The sequence below is a fragment of the Spermophilus citellus genome, assembly GCF_964194105.1.
Source record: "Spermophilus citellus genome assembly, chromosome: 3".
NCBI classification, from domain to species: Eukaryota; Metazoa; Chordata; class Mammalia; order Rodentia; family Sciuridae; genus Spermophilus; species Spermophilus citellus.
This window is the reverse complement of record NC_138184.1, coordinates 88,895,711-88,912,574: the sequence shown is the minus strand read 5'-3', so window position 1 is coordinate 88,912,574 and position 16,864 is coordinate 88,895,711. Positions and strand designations below refer to the sequence as shown.

The 16,864-nt window shown below is 48.5% G+C and overlaps 1 protein-coding gene across 4 annotated transcripts in view; it reads right to left on the bottom strand.

Annotated features, from left to right (window-relative positions):
• Positions 1-9: 9 nt before the first annotated feature.
• Positions 10-16,864, bottom strand: part of TMEM120B (transmembrane protein 120B) — a 43,298-nt gene continuing 26,443 nt past the window's right edge. The window contains exons 6-12 of one of the 4 annotated variants that reach the window (XM_081285229.1): positions 15,213-15,302; positions 6,585-6,650; positions 6,059-6,120; positions 3,754-3,846; positions 2,087-2,151; positions 1,605-1,673; positions 10-1,195 (exon numbers count right to left, since the gene is read on the bottom strand). In XM_081285229.1, the coding sequence (XP_081141355.1) occupies positions 1,082-1,195; positions 1,605-1,673; positions 2,087-2,151; positions 3,754-3,846; positions 6,059-6,120; positions 6,585-6,650; positions 15,213-15,302 (559 nt within the window). In that variant the 3' untranslated portion in view covers positions 10-1,081. The remainder of the gene's footprint in view (positions 1,196-1,604; positions 1,674-2,086; positions 2,152-3,753; positions 3,847-6,058; positions 6,121-6,584; positions 6,651-15,212; positions 15,303-16,864) is intronic. The other 3 variants (XM_081285226.1, XM_081285228.1, XM_081285227.1) reach the window with 3 other exon arrangements.

The window sequence follows — 16,864 nt, the reverse complement described above, 5'->3', positions numbered from 1 at the left end:
CAGCAGCTCTGGCCTCACAGGCTGGCCTCTGGGAGTGAGCATGCTCAGACTGTCCCCTTTCTCACATATTATAGAACCTCTGAGGGAGGTGGGGAATGGGCCATCTCCGAGATGGCTTAAGTCCCAGCCAGCGCTGAGTGTGTGGCTCCTAGGCCCTGAGTACTTGTAGAACGCTTGGGAAGGTGGGCTGAGGGAGGGGGTCAGGAAACCCTGAAGGATGGCCTGGTACTTCCAGTATCAACGACCTGGGCCACTCTAACAACCCAGAGGCTGGTGCGCCCTCTAGTGGCCAACTTCTTAAACCCTCCCACACTGGGACTAGCCCTCCCAGTGACTCCAAGGGGGCGGAGCCCTCAGGTCCCAGGGATGCAAGGCCACTTTCCCAAGGACCAGCAGGCAGGTGACTCGGGAAGCACAAAAGACTTGAGACAAACACAGGCAGTGGTTCTCTGAGAACTTAAATAATCCCCCATCACTGAGGGCAGGGGCCGCGGAGGGGGCTTACAGCAGGGGCAGCTGGGGCCCAGGGGAGGGGGCTCCACAGGATGCTGGAAGGTTTCATTCCACCCTGCGCCTGGGGTGCTGTAAGCAGCAAGTCAGCATAAGTCCAACCCCTGCGAGGCACATCCAAACCCCTTCATGAGGGAGTTCAAATGGCAGGGGTGGGGACAAAGGGGCTCCCTGAGGATTTGGGCCCCACCCCTAGGAAGACTGACCCAGTCTCAGCTATTGCTGAGAGCAGCAGGGAAGGCCTCAGATTCCAGAGAAGTTGGGAGGACCCGGTATTAAATATGTCATAAATAGGGAGACTAATACTGTGCAGAGAGGTGCGCTTCACATTCCTCATGTCCTGCTTGGGAGGGGGGCCTCAGCCCTGTTCCCAGCAATGCCACTGGCCCCTGAGATGCTACTGCCCTTGGCCACCAGTGACGGGCATCCAGGGTGCCAATAGGAATCCCCAGTAGTCTCAAAGTCCGGGACTCCAGGGACACACAAGTTGAGATGCTCACGGCTTCTTCATCTCATTTCTGTTCTTCTGGAATTTGGCGCACCCAACCTTGAATGCAGTCAAGTCCAAGGCTCATGGCTTCTTCATCTTGTTTCTGTTCTTCTGGAGTTTGGCGTGCACGACCTTGAGCGTGGTCAGGAAATTGCCAAGGAAGAGGACGAGGAAGGTGAGAGCCAGCACGAACACCTGCGGACCCACAGGGATGCAGCGCCCAGCAGCACAGAGGGCAGGGTGGGTGGAGAGGAGAGAGAAGCTGGGTCAAGTCCCCTGCTGAAGTATAGGTCCTCACCTGGGGCCCCAGCAAAGCTGCAGGGGTTTCCAGAGGCAGAGGTAGTTGAACTGGGTAAAGGCAATGAGTTCCCAGAATCAGGCTGGTCCTGGAGGAGCATTTGATGGGGGTGGGCCTCCTTAGCCCCTAGATCCCTAAGGGGCTCCAAGGTCCCTGAAATCCCTCCCACTATCTCACAGAGTTTTCTGAGCAATAGGGCTCCAAGGCAGAGAAAAGGAGGTGGCTGAGGACAGAAATGTCCCTAAGCCAGCTCAGCACCAGCAAGGCCTCACCCCTACTCACACACACACCACACAAATGCCATACCTGCCATTCTCTGCATTCTTCATGGCTGGAGAGCTCAAACAGTGTGACAGCATTGTAGAGCTGCCAGAACTGGAGACAGGAAGACAGTACTGTTCACCCACTGAAAAGTCAGGGAGATGTCCAGCCCCCAGCTTCCAATCCCACCTGCACGAGGCACACCCCCCAGATAAACTGCACCCTAGGCAGGGTGCGTATGAGGACCAATTCTGGCTTCTTTCCTTAGTATCCCTGGACCCAGAGGCATCCCTGAGGCTTCTTGCTCCTGCAAGAAGACTGACTTGGTCTTGGCCATTGGCTAAGAGCAGCAGAGAAGGCCTCAGATTTGGGGGAAGCTGGGGTGGGCTAATACTATGGAGAGAGGAGAGGTGGGCTTCACATTTCAGCTGCCTGTAAACAACTGGTGAAGAAGGGGGAGACTTGAAGACCTTCTATTCCTGGGATCAGCACAGACAGAGGCACCCCAAAATAGCAGGGGAACTCACGTGGCCACAGAAGAGGAAAGGGAGGAGGAAGGTGAGGCCTCGCCACATCCAGGACTGGAATCCTTCTGTAGAAAGCAGCAAGGAGCCAAGGGCCCATATGAGGGGACTCAAGGGGCCACTGCCCCACCATGTACCCTAAAATTAGCCAGCAACTAACACCAGGCAGGAACTGTTCACCTTTTATAGGTGGGTAAGCACTCCACCGCAGTAACAACCCAGAGACCTGCAGAGCCCCTGTCACCATACCCAACTGCTCTCTCAAGTCACCATGAGACAAGACCCGACACTACTCATGAGGCTCAGGCACTGTGTTTTCACTAATTTCCTTAATTGGTGCAGGAGTTTGCATTTTGGAATGGGCGTTTGCACATATCGCTTCAATCATATAAAGTAGGGCTTTTTTTTTTTTTAAACCAGGGATTGAACCCGGGAGCGCTTAACCCCTGAACCACATCTCCAGCCCTTGTTTATATTTTATTAGAGATGCTGAGTTGCTTTGAGCCTTGCTAAGTTGCTGAGGCTAGCTTTGAACTTGCAATGCTCCAGCCTCAGCCTCCAAAGTTGGTAGGATTACAGGCATGTGCCACAGCACTGGGCAGATAGGGCCTATTTTGCAGAGTACTCAGGTAGAAATGACCTTCTCCAATGATAGCAGAGCTTTATTAGAAATAGCTTCCCCTTAAAGTTTAAATGAGGGAAAGTTCTTTTTTTTTTTAATTATTTTTTTTTATTTATTGGCGGACACAACATCGTTGTTTGTATGTAGTGCTGAGGATCGAACCCGGGCCACACGCATGCCGGGCGAGCGCGCTACCGCTTGAGCCACATCCCCAGCCCCCGGGAAAGTTCTTTTTGATTGAGCATGCCATGGATGAAAAGGGTTAAGCTCATATTCCAATGTACATATGTTTATACATTTTTTAAATTGTTTTGGTGCCAAGAATTGAACCCAGGGGCTGGGGATGTGGCTCAAGCGGTGGCTCAAGCGGTAGCGCGCTTGCCTGGCGTGCGTGCGGCCCGGGTTCGATCTTCAGCACCACATACAAACAAAGATGTTGTGTCTGCCGATAACTAAAAAAAATAAATATTAAAAAAAATTCTCTCTCTCTCTCCCTCCCTCTCCCTCTCTCTTTAAAAAAAAAAAAAAATTGAACCCAGGGCCTTGCACATCTAAGCAAGTACTCTACCACTGAGCTATCCCTCCAACCCCTATTTATACATATTTACACATATATGTGTCATACATGAATTATATGCAAACCAATACTAGGCTAATAGTGTGTGTGTGTGTATTTTTGAGATGGGATCTTGCTATGTTGCCCAGGTTGTCCTGGGCTCAAGCCATCTACCCATCTCAGGCTCCCAAGCAGCTGGGACTACATGCACATACCATCATGCCTGCCTAATATTTTGAATATTATAAAATGCAGGCAAAGAATAGATATCTAAAAAGAATAAGGTCAAGGCCTAGCTCTGAGGGCCTGGCACTCAGTCAGCCTCACTGGGCAATTGAAACAGAATCCATAATGAATTAAAAAAAGCAACTCAGATAAAGAGTGGCAGCCCTGGCTTTGCTGAATGGAAGGTCTTGTGTCCTTGCAAGGACATGATCCAGTGTGGGGAGCTGGGCAGGCCAAGGCTTGTTTGGCCCTTGCCTGGCTACTCACCCACAGTGAGGTCCAGGTGATTCCTCTCACCCAGGGCTCGCAACCTGTAGAGGCAGCCCCTCTGGTAATAATACTGTAGGAACTGGACACAGCCTGCAGGGGGAGCACAGCACCTGGGCTTAGGGCTGACAAACCTGAGGACAGGACAACTTTGCCTCTCCCCCAAAGCCCTAAGGTCCCCAAGTTCAGCAGACCTTACCAAACCACAGGCTGGTGGGACATCACCAGCCAGAGGACAGAAAATTCACCCTGGTTACAATCCTCTCCCACCCAATCCCAACACACACACACACACACACACACACACACACACACACACATACACTCTCTCTCTCTCTTTCTCTCCCCCACCCTCCCACACTAGTCTGAACCTGCTTTATCCTCTATCCAGAATACAAAGACAGCTCAGATATGAGGACCCGTGTAAGCCCCAACTAGACTGGAAACTTCTGAAATTTTCCTAGGCACGCAGTACAAGCTTGAGAGACACCTGCTGGAACATAAGATGACAGTGCTAAGCTGGAGGCTGCACACAAGAGATGATGCCGTATAATGGGATAATTCCTAGTTGCTAAACATGAGGAAGTACTGACATAACAAAATAACAGTTAAGATAAAAATTTTAAAAGTTAACAACCAATAAAAAAAAATAAAAATAAAAAATAAAAGAGAAAAAAAAAATTTTAAAGTTATAGGGAGAGGGCTGGGGATGTGGCTCAAGCGGTAGCGCGCTCGCCTGGCATGCGTGCGGCCCGGGTTCGATCCTCCAGCACCACATACACATACAAACAAAGATGTTGTGTCCGCCAATAACTAATAAATAAATAAATATTTTAAAAAAAAAGTTATAGGGAGAAGTGCTGGGAAGTGATATTGGCCAAATTATATTGTTATATTGTGTATTGTGTTCATGTACAGATATGTAACAAATCCCATCAGTATGTACATCTATAATGCACAATAAAAAATGTGGGAAAAATAAAATTAAGTTATAATAGTAAAGCTCTATGTCCATAATTATAAAATGTACGTATGAAATATATATACATACATACATATGTATGTATATATATATAAAAACATTTGAGGGGGCTGTGGCTCAGTGGTAGGGCACTTTGCCGAGCACATGTAAGGCACTGGGTTCAATCCTCAGCACCACATAAATTGAAAAAAAAGACATTGTGTCCATCTACAACTAAAAAAAAATATTTAAAAAAAAAACATTTGAAAGGACATAGATCTTAATGTTGATCACCCCTAAAGGTGGATTACTGTACAATTTTCATTGTTGAATTTATATATTTATAGTTGTTTGCAAGCAGGTTTTTATTTAAAATTCAAGTAATATGGAGGGCTGGGGATACAGCACAGTATTAGAGCACTTGTGTAACATGCACCAAGCCCTGGGTTTGATCCCCAGTACTCAGGGAAAAAGAAAAAATGATAATACAGAGACAGGTATGGTGGTTGCACCTGTCATCCCAGAAACTGGGGCTGAGTCAGGAGGATCACTTGAACCCAGAAGTTTGAGGTCAGCCTGGGGTACACAGCAAGACCTGTCTTAGGGGTGTAGCTTGGTGGTAGAGCACATGCTCAGCATGCACAAGGCTGGGGATTGAAGCCCTAGCACCAAAAGAAAGGAGGAAGGGAGGAAGGGAGGGAGGAAGAAAAAGGCAGGAGACAACCCCCTCAGAACCAATTCAGAATCAATTCACTGTATACCAATCCAGAGCTATTCTCTGTTTTTTTTTTTTTTTTTCTGGTACTGGGGATTGAATTCAGTATGATGGATGGAAAGACCTTAACCCTGAGCTACATCCCCAGCCCTTTTTATTCTATCTTGAAACAGGGTCTCATGAAGGTATTTGGGTTGGCTTGGAACTCTCTACCCTCCTGACTCAGCCTCCAGAGTCACAAGGATTACAGGTGAGCACCACCACATCCAGCCTTCAGAGCTACTCTAAAATGGGAAAAAAAAATCCATTTTAAGGACTTATTTAAAACTGGGAAACAAGGTTTGTGGCTCCAACACCACTTAGTTCCCAAAGGTTGCACTCCTGGGCAGAGGCTGGGGCTCCAGAGGGCAGGTGCAGGCTGATGTCCCTCTCCTAGGGCTGGGGGTGGGGAGGTAGGGTGGAGTTCAGCTGCGGGGCAGGGAATGGTTCTTTTCTGGATTTCTGGTCAGGGTCCTCTCCCTCCCTGGTCTCCCTCTACACAGGCCAGCAGTGATGTCCACTGGGGGGACCCCTTCAGTGAGAGCCCCAAGAAATCAGTCCCTCCCCCAAAGCTGGGCTCAGACACTCACTCTGAAAAATTGAGAATGCTAAAAACTGATTGCGAAACTTCTGATAAATTAGTCCATTGGGCCTGGAGAAAGAGGAAAAAAAAAAGAGATGAGGTGCTCTGAAATCTTGACATTGGTCCCTGTCCCAGCTCCATTCCAACTGAGAGAGAAGAAAAGGTTTTAAAGTTAAGCCAGAGTCCCTGGTCTCTGCCCTTATTTGTCCTAGAACTGGGCCAGGTTATGCCCATCATTCTTTCTAAAACCAAGAGAGCTTGGTAGTCATTCTGAAACCTCATTCATTCCTTTGGCCTTGATGTTCCCTGTCACCTCTGCCCCAGACAGCAGGCAACTGTGAAATATTCCCAGCTGTGGAAACTCCCAACTGGCCTGACAGGGCCCTGGCAGCTAGGCCTCTAGCCCAGTTGTAAATTCATACTTGCCTTCCTGACCCAAAAGTCTTCCCTAGAAGGGCCCCTTCCACATTGACCAGCCTCAATTCATCCAGCTCCCTGGGGAAACTCTAGGGGCCCAGCAAGGGGCAACTCACCAGGTCAGCATCACTCCAGACAGGAACGTAGAGACATAATGGTGAGACACCCACCAGCCTTTAATTCTCGGGGAGAAAAGAAGGAAAGATGCTCAGGTGGGGACAGAAACACAGGTGATGGCCTCTGCTTCCAACCTATGCAGCAGGGGCTGCTCTACAGCTGGAAACAGCTTCTTGGAGTGAGAAACCAACAAAACCAAGGGCTGAGATGTGTTCCTGTGGTAGAGCACTTGCCTGGAAATGGGCACAAACCATACTCTGTCCCTTCTTGATCCTACAGAGATAATAATCCTATGCTGACTACCTGCAGATTATCCCAGAGACCCACTTCAGGTTCCAGGGGCTTTGGAGACCCTCATAACACACCCCTAACATCACCTGGCCTTCAGGCCCACCTCCCTGTCCTCTCTGGGCACCCAGATGTTCTGAGCATCCTGGCCTTTTCTTGAATTTGCCAAGCCTGCCGCTGCCTCAGGGCAATTATGGACTGAATTACATCCCTTCGAATTCTTTTTTTTTTTTTAATATTTATTTTTAGTTCTCGGCGGACACAACATCTTTGTTGGTATGTGGTGCTGAGGATCGAACCCAGGCCGCACGCATGCCAGGCGAGCGCGCTACGGCTTGAGCCACATCCCCAGCCCCCCTCGAATTCTTATGTTGACATCTACTCCAGTACCTTAGAATGTGACTCTATTTGCAGATAGTGTCTTTTTTTAAAAAAATATTTTTAGTTGTATGTGAACACAATACCTTTATTTATTTATTTATTTTTTGTGGTGCTGAAGATCAAACTCAGTGCCCTACATGTGTTAGACAAGCGCTCTACCACTGAGCTACAAACCTAGCCCCAGAGAGGGTCTTTAAAGAGGTAACTGGAGTTAACAGAGTTAATCCAATGTGACTGGTGTCGTTGTACAAAGAGGAAAAGGCACCAGGGATAAGTGGGCACAGAGGAAAGGACACACTGTGAAGGTGGCCCTCTGCAAGCCAAGGAATAAAGACTTCAGAGACCAGCGTGCCAGCACCTTGATGCTGGACTTTCAGTTTATGGAACCATAAAGAATAAAGATGTAGTTTGAGATGCCCAGTATACAGTAGTCCCCCTGGCAGTCCAGCAGCTAGTACAAGGCCTCTATACCTGCTGCTCTCTCTGCTCCAAGTCTTCTGCCTGCTGGGGGTGGGTCTGAATTCAAGTTTCAGACTAACTTTCACCTCTGCCAAAGGCCTTCGCTGACCACCTTGCTAAAACCCTGGATTACACTCCTGTTTAATTTTCTTCATGGTACTTACTGCCATCTAAGATTATGTATTCCTTTGTTACTGAGCCCCCTTTCCCACTCAACTGTAAATCCCAGGAGAGCAGGGATCTTGTCTGTGTTGCTCACTGATGTATCTGTGACACCAAGATCAGACCAGCTGCTCAGTTACTGTGTTGAATAAACACACAAATGTATATGCACTCACACAGAGCCGTAGCCATGCTATCCTGTGCAGACACAGGGATGACAGACTCTACATGTGTCCACATCTGTCTCGGGTCTCTGCTGGCCTCCCCAGCTCCTCTCTGGGAGCTGCAATCCAAACACATGGAGCAATGAGCTCTGCTAAATGCACCCTGGGAACAGCTGGGCTCCTTCCTCCCAAAGACTGGGCAATGGGTGATGGCCATGGAAATAGTAATCACCTCTGTTCTGTCATAACTCTCTACCAGAACAGAGTACTGAGAAGGCAGATGTCCAGATGCTGTCTCTTACAAGGAAAAGGAACCACGAGAACCTGCTGCTGGGGAAGAGGGTACTGCATGAGGCTTTCTTTTTAATGAAAACCAGCCTGCAGCTTGCTCTCCTGTCATCACCGCCAGGCCAACTGGCAGCTACAGGCCTGCTATTTGGGGATGTGGCAAACAACATTCCAAGGAGTGGCTCTGCCATAGTCTACTTGGCTCTTCCACAAATGGTCACCATGCCTCTTCTCAACTCAATACTGTTGTGACATCTTTGTGGAAGTCCCCTGCATGACACTTTCTCCATGGTGGCTATCAGAAGTTGGACGACTGGGGCAGGTTATGTCTTGATACCTATCAAATCACCCTCCAAAACAGCTTCCCCAATTTACACTCCCATCAGCAGTAGATTTGTTTCCTAAAACCTTCACAAACACTAGAGATAACATTTAAATTTTTTTTTTAGTTGTAGTTGGACGTCATACCTTTATTTTATTTATTTTTATGTGGTGCTGAGGACCGAACCTAGGGCCTTGCACATGCTAGGCAAGTGCTCTACCGCTGAGCCACAACCCCAGCCCAACATTTAAAATTTTTTGTCACTCTCATTATGTCTTTTGTGTGTGGGGGGAGGGGGGCACTGGGGATTGAACCCAGGGCCTCGTACATGCCATGCAAACATTTCACCATGGAGCTACACCCCTGCCACTGTTATTGGGTTGTTTTTTTTTTTTTTTTTTTCCTGGCAGCAGGAGTGGGTAGGGCAGGGGAACCAGGAATTGATCTCAGGGGCACTCTACCACTGAGCCACATCCCCAGCCCTATTTTCTATTTTATCTGGAAACAGGGTCTCGCTGAGTTGCTTAGCACTTTGTTAAATTGCTAAGGCTGGCTGTGAACTCGTAACCCTCCTGCCTCCTGAGCTGCTGGGCATGTGCCACTGTGCCCAGCTGTTTGTCATTGGGATCCTAACTTGCATTTCCTAATAGGTGGGTTGGATCCATCTTAAAACCTTCCTACTGGAAAGTGCACATCATAAGAATGAGGGCTGAATCTTAACCACCTCCTCTTCTCTTTTCAGCCCATAAGACATTTCTGGATATCAATTAGCTGTTCAGGCAACAGCCTATGTGTGACTCAAGGATTATGGTAAGAAATTTAGGAATACAAGGCTCTGTATTCCTAGCAATAACAGCACCAGGTAAACAACAGCATTCAATAAATGTTGTCACGAATGAAGTGATATCCAGGAGGTCTGGCGAGTGAAAGCAGCAGCTAGTCTGTATGCCAACCACCACAGGAGATCACATTCATCCAAATCTTTGTCCCCAGCACTGCCCCAATTCTACTACCCTCTTCTTGGCTGTCTGAGTCTAAGAGGACCCCTAAATCCAATTTCCTAATAGTAAATTCAGCTGGCCAGATCCTTGGACTTTCAGCTTGAAGATTAACCAAGAGCCTGACATGGCAGCGCATGCCTATAATATCAGCTGCTCAGGATGCTGAAGCAGGAGGATCACAAGTTTGAGGCCAACCTAAAATTTAGTGAGACCTTTTCTTAAAATTAAAAGGGCTATGGGTGCAGCTCAGTGGAAGAGCACTTGTCCAACATGCATGAGGCCCTTGGTTCAATTCCCAGGACCTCCTGCCACCAAAGGGCAACCAAGAGGTGTCACTGCAACCCCTCTAGAGTTCTGCAAAGCCACACAGGAGCTCTCAGATCTTGTCCCGGGACACTCTTTTGTCCTACTCCCCAAAGTTTCCCTGAGAAATGCCCTTTCCTGATTGGGTGCTGCCTGGGCCAAACCCACACTCTAGACAAGCTTGACTGAGCAGCGGCTTTCAATTTCACAGCTAGTGGTGCCCAGAGCCCAGTTTTGACAGATGCCACCAATAAACTCAGCTCAGCACCATGGGGTGAAGCTAGAAACTGCATCTTCCCCAGCTTAGCATTCATGAGCCCTACTATCCATCTGTTCACCCCAGGGCTCGGGGCTGGTTTTGTGTCTGTGTTTTTACATAAAGGTTTGATTGTGATATAGCTCAGATACCATCAAATTCATCCAGTTATACAATTCAGTGGTTTTTATTATATTCTCAGAGCTGTGTAGCCATCACAATTAATTCAGAACCTTTGAATTACCTCAAAAAGAACTCTGCAAAAACCCCATAGCAGTCACTTTCTGGGCCATGTTTGCCATAAAAACAAGGCCTGTGGACTAGTTCTTAGAAGCAGAGGGTAGAGGACTCAGGAAGAGCAGGTGCAGGTGGGCCAGAGCAGAGGGATAGCACATTGGACTCTGCAGATCATGCCAGGGAGATTGTCCCTTCTCCCTTCAGGACACATTAGATAACATCTGTGTGTGCAGAAGAGATGCACACCAGGCATTGTTCAACCCAAGGCAGCTTCTGGCTTTGGGGTTGGGGCAATCTGGACAGCTGGGGAATGGCTTCTACTCCTCCCTTGCCTGCAGCCCTCTACATGTTTGTTCCAAGGATAGGCCCCTGAAAAAGCCAGAGATCCAAGCACTGTGAGCTGGTTCTCTAGGAAAGCCAACCCAGCTGGATTGCCATCACTATTAATTTGGGCATAGAACTAACTATAGTGGACATCAGCTGTTTTGCCATCTGCCAATCACCACCCATCCTGGTCCGCGGCCTCGGGTATATAGGAAGTCACCCCACTCACACCATTGGCTGGTTTGGTGGAGCTGAGGACTGTATCCAGCATGTGTCTCAGAACTGGCCAATCTGTGCTCAGCAGCTCTTTGGCAACAGTGATTGGCTCAGGGGCCAGCAAGTCATCCCAATTTAACCAGTCAGAAGTTTAAAGATTCCCTCTGGATCTATGAGGATACAGGAGGGGCTCTCAGCTCTGGAACTGCTGACCCGATTCCTGGCCAACCTGGGCTTAGAGGAGCCAGCCCAGGGAGAACACTAGGGAGTTAGAGTGGGCTGTTAACATTGTTGGGAGTGGGTCATGCTGGCGTACACCGCCAGAATCCCAGCAACTCAGGACACTGAAGCAGGAGGATCACCAAGTTTGAAGCCAGTCTTGGCAACTTAACGAGGCCCTGTCTCAAACATTAAGAAAGGGCTGGAGGTGTAGCTCAGTGACAGCACCCCTGGATCCAATCCCCAGGACCGGGGGGTGTGTTGGAGGGGGGCACTGTTGGAGCTTTTTTTCTCCTTTTCCCAGTTATGTGGGCTCATAAGTGCCCCCTCAGATTTAGTCCCTCCTGGGTGGGTTTCCATCATTTGCCAAGTTTGCAAGGGAAGCTGACTTGCTTATTGAGCCAAAGAGCTACAGCTCAGGTGGGAGCCCGCACAGCAGGGGTGGCTCCATTTTGTGATGGGAATACACCCACACCCCAAGCCTGTTCCCAGAGTACTCCTTCTGTCCAAATTCAGGTCTCAGATACAACCAGGAAACAGACAAGAGTCTCGGGGATCCATCATGTATGACCACAAATAGGATCCTAAATAGAATAAGTTACACTTTATGTATGTATATTCTGCCAAAGTCCATTCTACTGTCATGTGTAACTAAGAATAAAAAATAAAAATCTTTTTAAAAAATGTCTCTGGGAGACAAGCCTGCAGGAGGCGCATATGGTTGGTTCTGCTCTACTGTCCCCATAATACCAGTATGGTCCCAAAGACCTTTCCTCACTGCAGAGCCTGGCTTCAATTCATTTCAACAAAGTCCATGGGGTGTTTGCTGGGTACCAGCCCTAAGCTCCTGAGTTGGCTCTGGGCTACTTAAGAAATGAGAAAAGCAGCACGCATCCCAACTTGGGCCCTCCTGCTGCCTCCGCACATGCTTTTTGGGAATGGTTTCTTAGCTATTCCCTGGTGAGAGGCCAGAGCGGGAGAAACCTCCTAGACATCTTTCTTCATCCGCCCCAGGATAAATCAGCTCTTAGGAGGAGCTGGAGGAGGATGGAGACTAAATCTGCAGCAGATGTTGAAAACGAGTCACAAGTTTTGAGTCACCCAGATTCAGCCCACCTGCCTCATCCCCTCCCCCACAAGCTGGCCACAGCTTATTGCCGTCATTCTAGAAGCTGAGGCCCTCATTTGGGCCCACTGGCCCCATTCCAGGCTCTCCTCCCCAAGGCCAGTGTGGGATGACAGCCTGGAGGAATGGTTCCATCACAACTTGAGATTTCTTGGGCCACACTTACCAGGACAGGGCCTTTTTAAATTTGTGGGTGCTCCCAAAAAGTAGTGTGAGTTATCTTGGAGTCTTGTAACTCAGTGTCTGGTGCTCAATAAATATGTAATGAATAGCACATGCTGGGGGGCAGGAAGAGCAAATGTACAGAAAGCTTTGCTGTGAAAGCCCAGAGACAACACTCCTGCTCTTCCTTCAGCATCAACACCCAGGAGCCAGGAAAGCTCCTGCTAAACTGTTAGGCAAGTGAGGTTTGTCTCTGGAACTCCATCCCTCCCTTTAGTACCGGCGCTGAGCTCCACAATTTCAGGGACTCTCTCTCCTTCTCTTTGGTAACTCCCCCACCAGTAGCTCAACATAGTAAAAACAAATAACAATAATAAAAAACTGGAAAGAATAACTCTTCCTAAAGTGTGGATGACTGTTAAAGTTAAAGCATGTACCCAAGCTATCTCTCCTAATTTTTTTATACCTTTATTTATTTATTTTTATGTGGTGCTGAGGATCGAACTCAGGGCCTCACACATGCTAGGTGAGCGCTCTACTGCTGAGCCACAACCCCAGCCTCCCCACCCAAGCTCTCTTAATAGAAGCTCAGCATAAGGGTGAAACAGCAAGATGACGGCAAGTCCACAACTACAGAAAAGAATTAGTGATAAAAGTGTCTTGCCAATTGCCCTGGTCTCATTTCCCTATCATCTGGATTTTCTCCAACCACATCCCAAAAAAGATAGATACTATTCACTCTAAAATTAATGTTACTTATTACTTTTGCTATGAATGTTACTTATTTGGTAAGGTCTTCTACTTCAGTGTTCCCCAAAGCATAGGTGCATGCCACCCAGTTTTAGGATGACATGAGAGCATCACACCAAATGTAATGAACCTCAAGGAAAGGTCCACTGTTTAGTTCTTCTCCTTTGCCAATTAAGTCGAGGAGAGTCTGGGTTACATGCTAGGATATCTTTAATGCCTCTTGAGATCTGCTCATCCCCCTTTTGCTACACACACACACACACACACACACACACACACAGAGAGAGAGAGAGAGAGAGAGAGAGAGCAAACTTCAGGCCCAAGGGCTCAAGAAGCAAGAATAACTGACATCAACGATCTCTACAGGGAAAATAGTAGGATACTTTTACAGAACTCTTCTCCAACTGCTGTTTGTTTTCCATGAATGATGGTGAAATAAAGTTTTCTATAATCATAAATCAATATACATTTAAGTTTAAAAAAAGGAGGATTGATTTAAAATGTAAGGAAATCATCACCCAGGTTGTACATGAATATGGCAAAAATGGTGAGGACAGGACAAGAATGAGCAGCCTGAGAAACACTGATCTGTCTAAACAGCTGTGCTATAGGCTGTGCTCCTGAGACACTGTGCCAACCCCCATGGGCTGGCAGGAGGGATATGGTGGTCCTTACCTCTTGGATTTATGTTCAGGGTGAGATTCGGCAGGGCAGGGACCTGCCATAAGAGACCACCAGGCAAAAAAGTGAGAAGGTGGCAAATAATTTCAGGGGTTTGGCAGATGTTCATTTCTTGGCTGATCCTTACCAGTCCCAGAAAGCAGGAAGTAGGAAGGGGTTGGGAGGCTGTTCTATGGTCACCCCCCAAAAATCAGACCTTCAGAAAATGAGTCCTCCACGTGGCAAGGCATGGGTCTTTTATCTACCCCCCATGCTGGGGATCAAATCCCAGGCCTTATAACATACTCTACTCTCAACCCCCAAGTAATGGATCTTAACTAGGTCCCATGACTCTGCTCAGGGGCAGGTAGAACAGAAAGGAGACCAAGAGAAAACAGTGGGGTTTCTCAGACTCAGAACCTTTTAGAGATGGGGAAAGTTGGGGATACCCAATCATGCCAAGATTCACTCATGACACTAACGCAATCGCTTCCCCCAAGGGACCTGAAAACCACCCAAAGAGGGATATGGCTTGCCCAGGGCCACAGAGCTGCTCAGCGACAGCACTGGTACTAGAACCCAGGAATTCTCACTCCTAACACAGGAAAGGTTTGGCCCAAGACCCTCACCAATCTTTCTATTCTTCTCCCCATCTCCTTGTATAGGACCTTCCACTCTTGACACCAAAACTCATCACCCTCCTAGAAATAATATCCTAGTGTTCCTCTGAGGAACTTTTCCCCTCCTGACAAGTGTTTCTGTGCTGCTAATGATGGCTGCAGGGTGGGCAGGAGGCTCCAGCCTAGCCAGTCACAGCAGTGTACTGGCAGGCAGCAGTTCAGAGATCCGGTCAGCTCCTGGACCCAACCAATGGGACCCAGTTGCTGAACCATGGAACAGAGAAATATGTCCTGTTTGCCAAGAGTGATGGTGTGGAGCCTGAGAGTGAAACAACACAGGAGAGGACAGAGCTGAGAGATGGAGAAATGGGTCCTGATGACACTGTCAGAACACCTAGGTTAGGCCTTACCTGAAGTCAGAACCAATGAACCTGCTCATTGTGTGAGATAACAGATTTCCTGTTACACTAAACCAGTTTGAAGTAGGATTCCTTGCTCCTCCGCAGAATAACCATGAACATGAAACTGCGCCAGCAGCATCAGACGCAGTGTCCCTCCTCTCTGGGTCACAGAGCCCCCAAGGGGAAAGGGAATGCAGGTTGAGGGTGTCAATCCTCACCTGACTCCCCTTCATGACAGAATTCCTTTTGGCTCCCTCTGCGCCCCCCACAATCTGGGCTCCCAGTTACCTCGAGCCGTTGCTGATGAGAATACTCTCCCGGATCGTCAGGGTGCAGTAATACCACACCAGCAGGAAGTTAAAAACTTCATCCGTCACCCTGGCATGAAGAAACAGCCCCAGGGAGGGGAGCAACGTGAGCACCAGGACAGCCAGCCCTTCACCCCAAAAGGACAGCACCAGGGCAAGGGCTTCCCATGGCAGGCACTACCTCTGGAAACCCCTACTCCACTGTGGCAAGCAGAAGTCTGGACCCTGGATGTCTCCTCTCTCCCTGTAATGTGCAGGACCACTGCTCCTTCTTCTACCAGGCCCTACCTGCATTCCAGGCTCTAGCTGAGGATCTCCTCCTCCCTGGTCCAATGCCCAAGGCAACCCATCTCTAAACTCTTCCTGTCTGGGAAGATTCTGGATGACAACAGAAGGACCTTTAAGAACTGTTCTATTTTAGGTTGTTTGTCTTCAATGGTAAGATGCAAATTCCTCCCATCTCCTCAAACCAGGTAGTTTTGGGGTGGGGGTTACTGGGGATAGAATCTAGGTGTCTCTACCACTGAGACAGATCGCAAGACCTTTTTATTTGTTTAAATTTGTGTGTGTGTGTGTGGGGGGGTGCTGGGGATTAAACCCAGGGCCTTATGCATGCAAGCAACCACTTTACCAATTTACCCAGTCCCCTTAATTTAATTTTTGACAGGGTCTCTCACTAAGTTGCTGAGGCTGGCCTCCAAGATAGGATCCTCCTGCCTCAGCCTCCACACTCACTGAGATTACAGGTGTGTGCCACCATACCTTGTTAAACCATTTGTTACACATATGAAATGAGTCTTAATGGCCTATGTGAGCTACCAAGCTAAATGAAGAAATACTCCTTTGCCTCTTCTACTGTGATTGTAGCCTGGAACCTAGCTGAGCAGGTCTCAGATGCAGACAGAATGGACTGCTGATGCCCATGGGGCTGTGGGCCTCAGCTTGCCATCTGTAAAGTGAGAAGGCTGGCCCCCTAACAGAGCATCCCAGGGCAAAGGGTCCTGGGAGAGAGCCAGTGGCAAACAGCCCTCTGAGGCACCCCTGCCAGCAAAGGCTCTGGTGGAGGGCTCTGTCTTTGACCCTGACAGGGAAGCTCTTCTGCACCTGCCAGTGCCAGACAGACTTCTCCCAGGAGAAGTGACCATGAGTCTGGGCTGTCTGCAGATAAGGGAGGAAAAACACCCCAATTTCCCTGAAGTGGGAGACCCTCTTCCCTCAGAGGGAAGGAGGGAGGATGCAACTTCGGCAACAATGAATAAAATTAGGGGTGTCTCTGAAGCTATGTGACTGTGTTTTGTGGAGTGAGATGACAGTTACCCTCAGACCCCAGGGCTGAACTGTTGTCACCCACAAAGATAGTCTCAGGAGGGTCAGGATTCCTGAATTCACTCTGGAATTCCAGGGCCTGAGTCCAAATCCCAGCTCTGTCACTTCCCACCTGTGGGACTGAGGATGAGTGAGCCGCTCCTTGGAGCCCACACTTCCTCTCTGTAATGTGGGAGGGTAATGGCACCTGCTGTGAAGGGCTGCCATGCTCAGTTAATACAGAGTGCTTAAGACAGTGTCCCCAGTGTAGCAGAGCTGGGCATGTTCTGGGTTAAAACTCTGGAAGTACCAGACCATCCAGTCTGC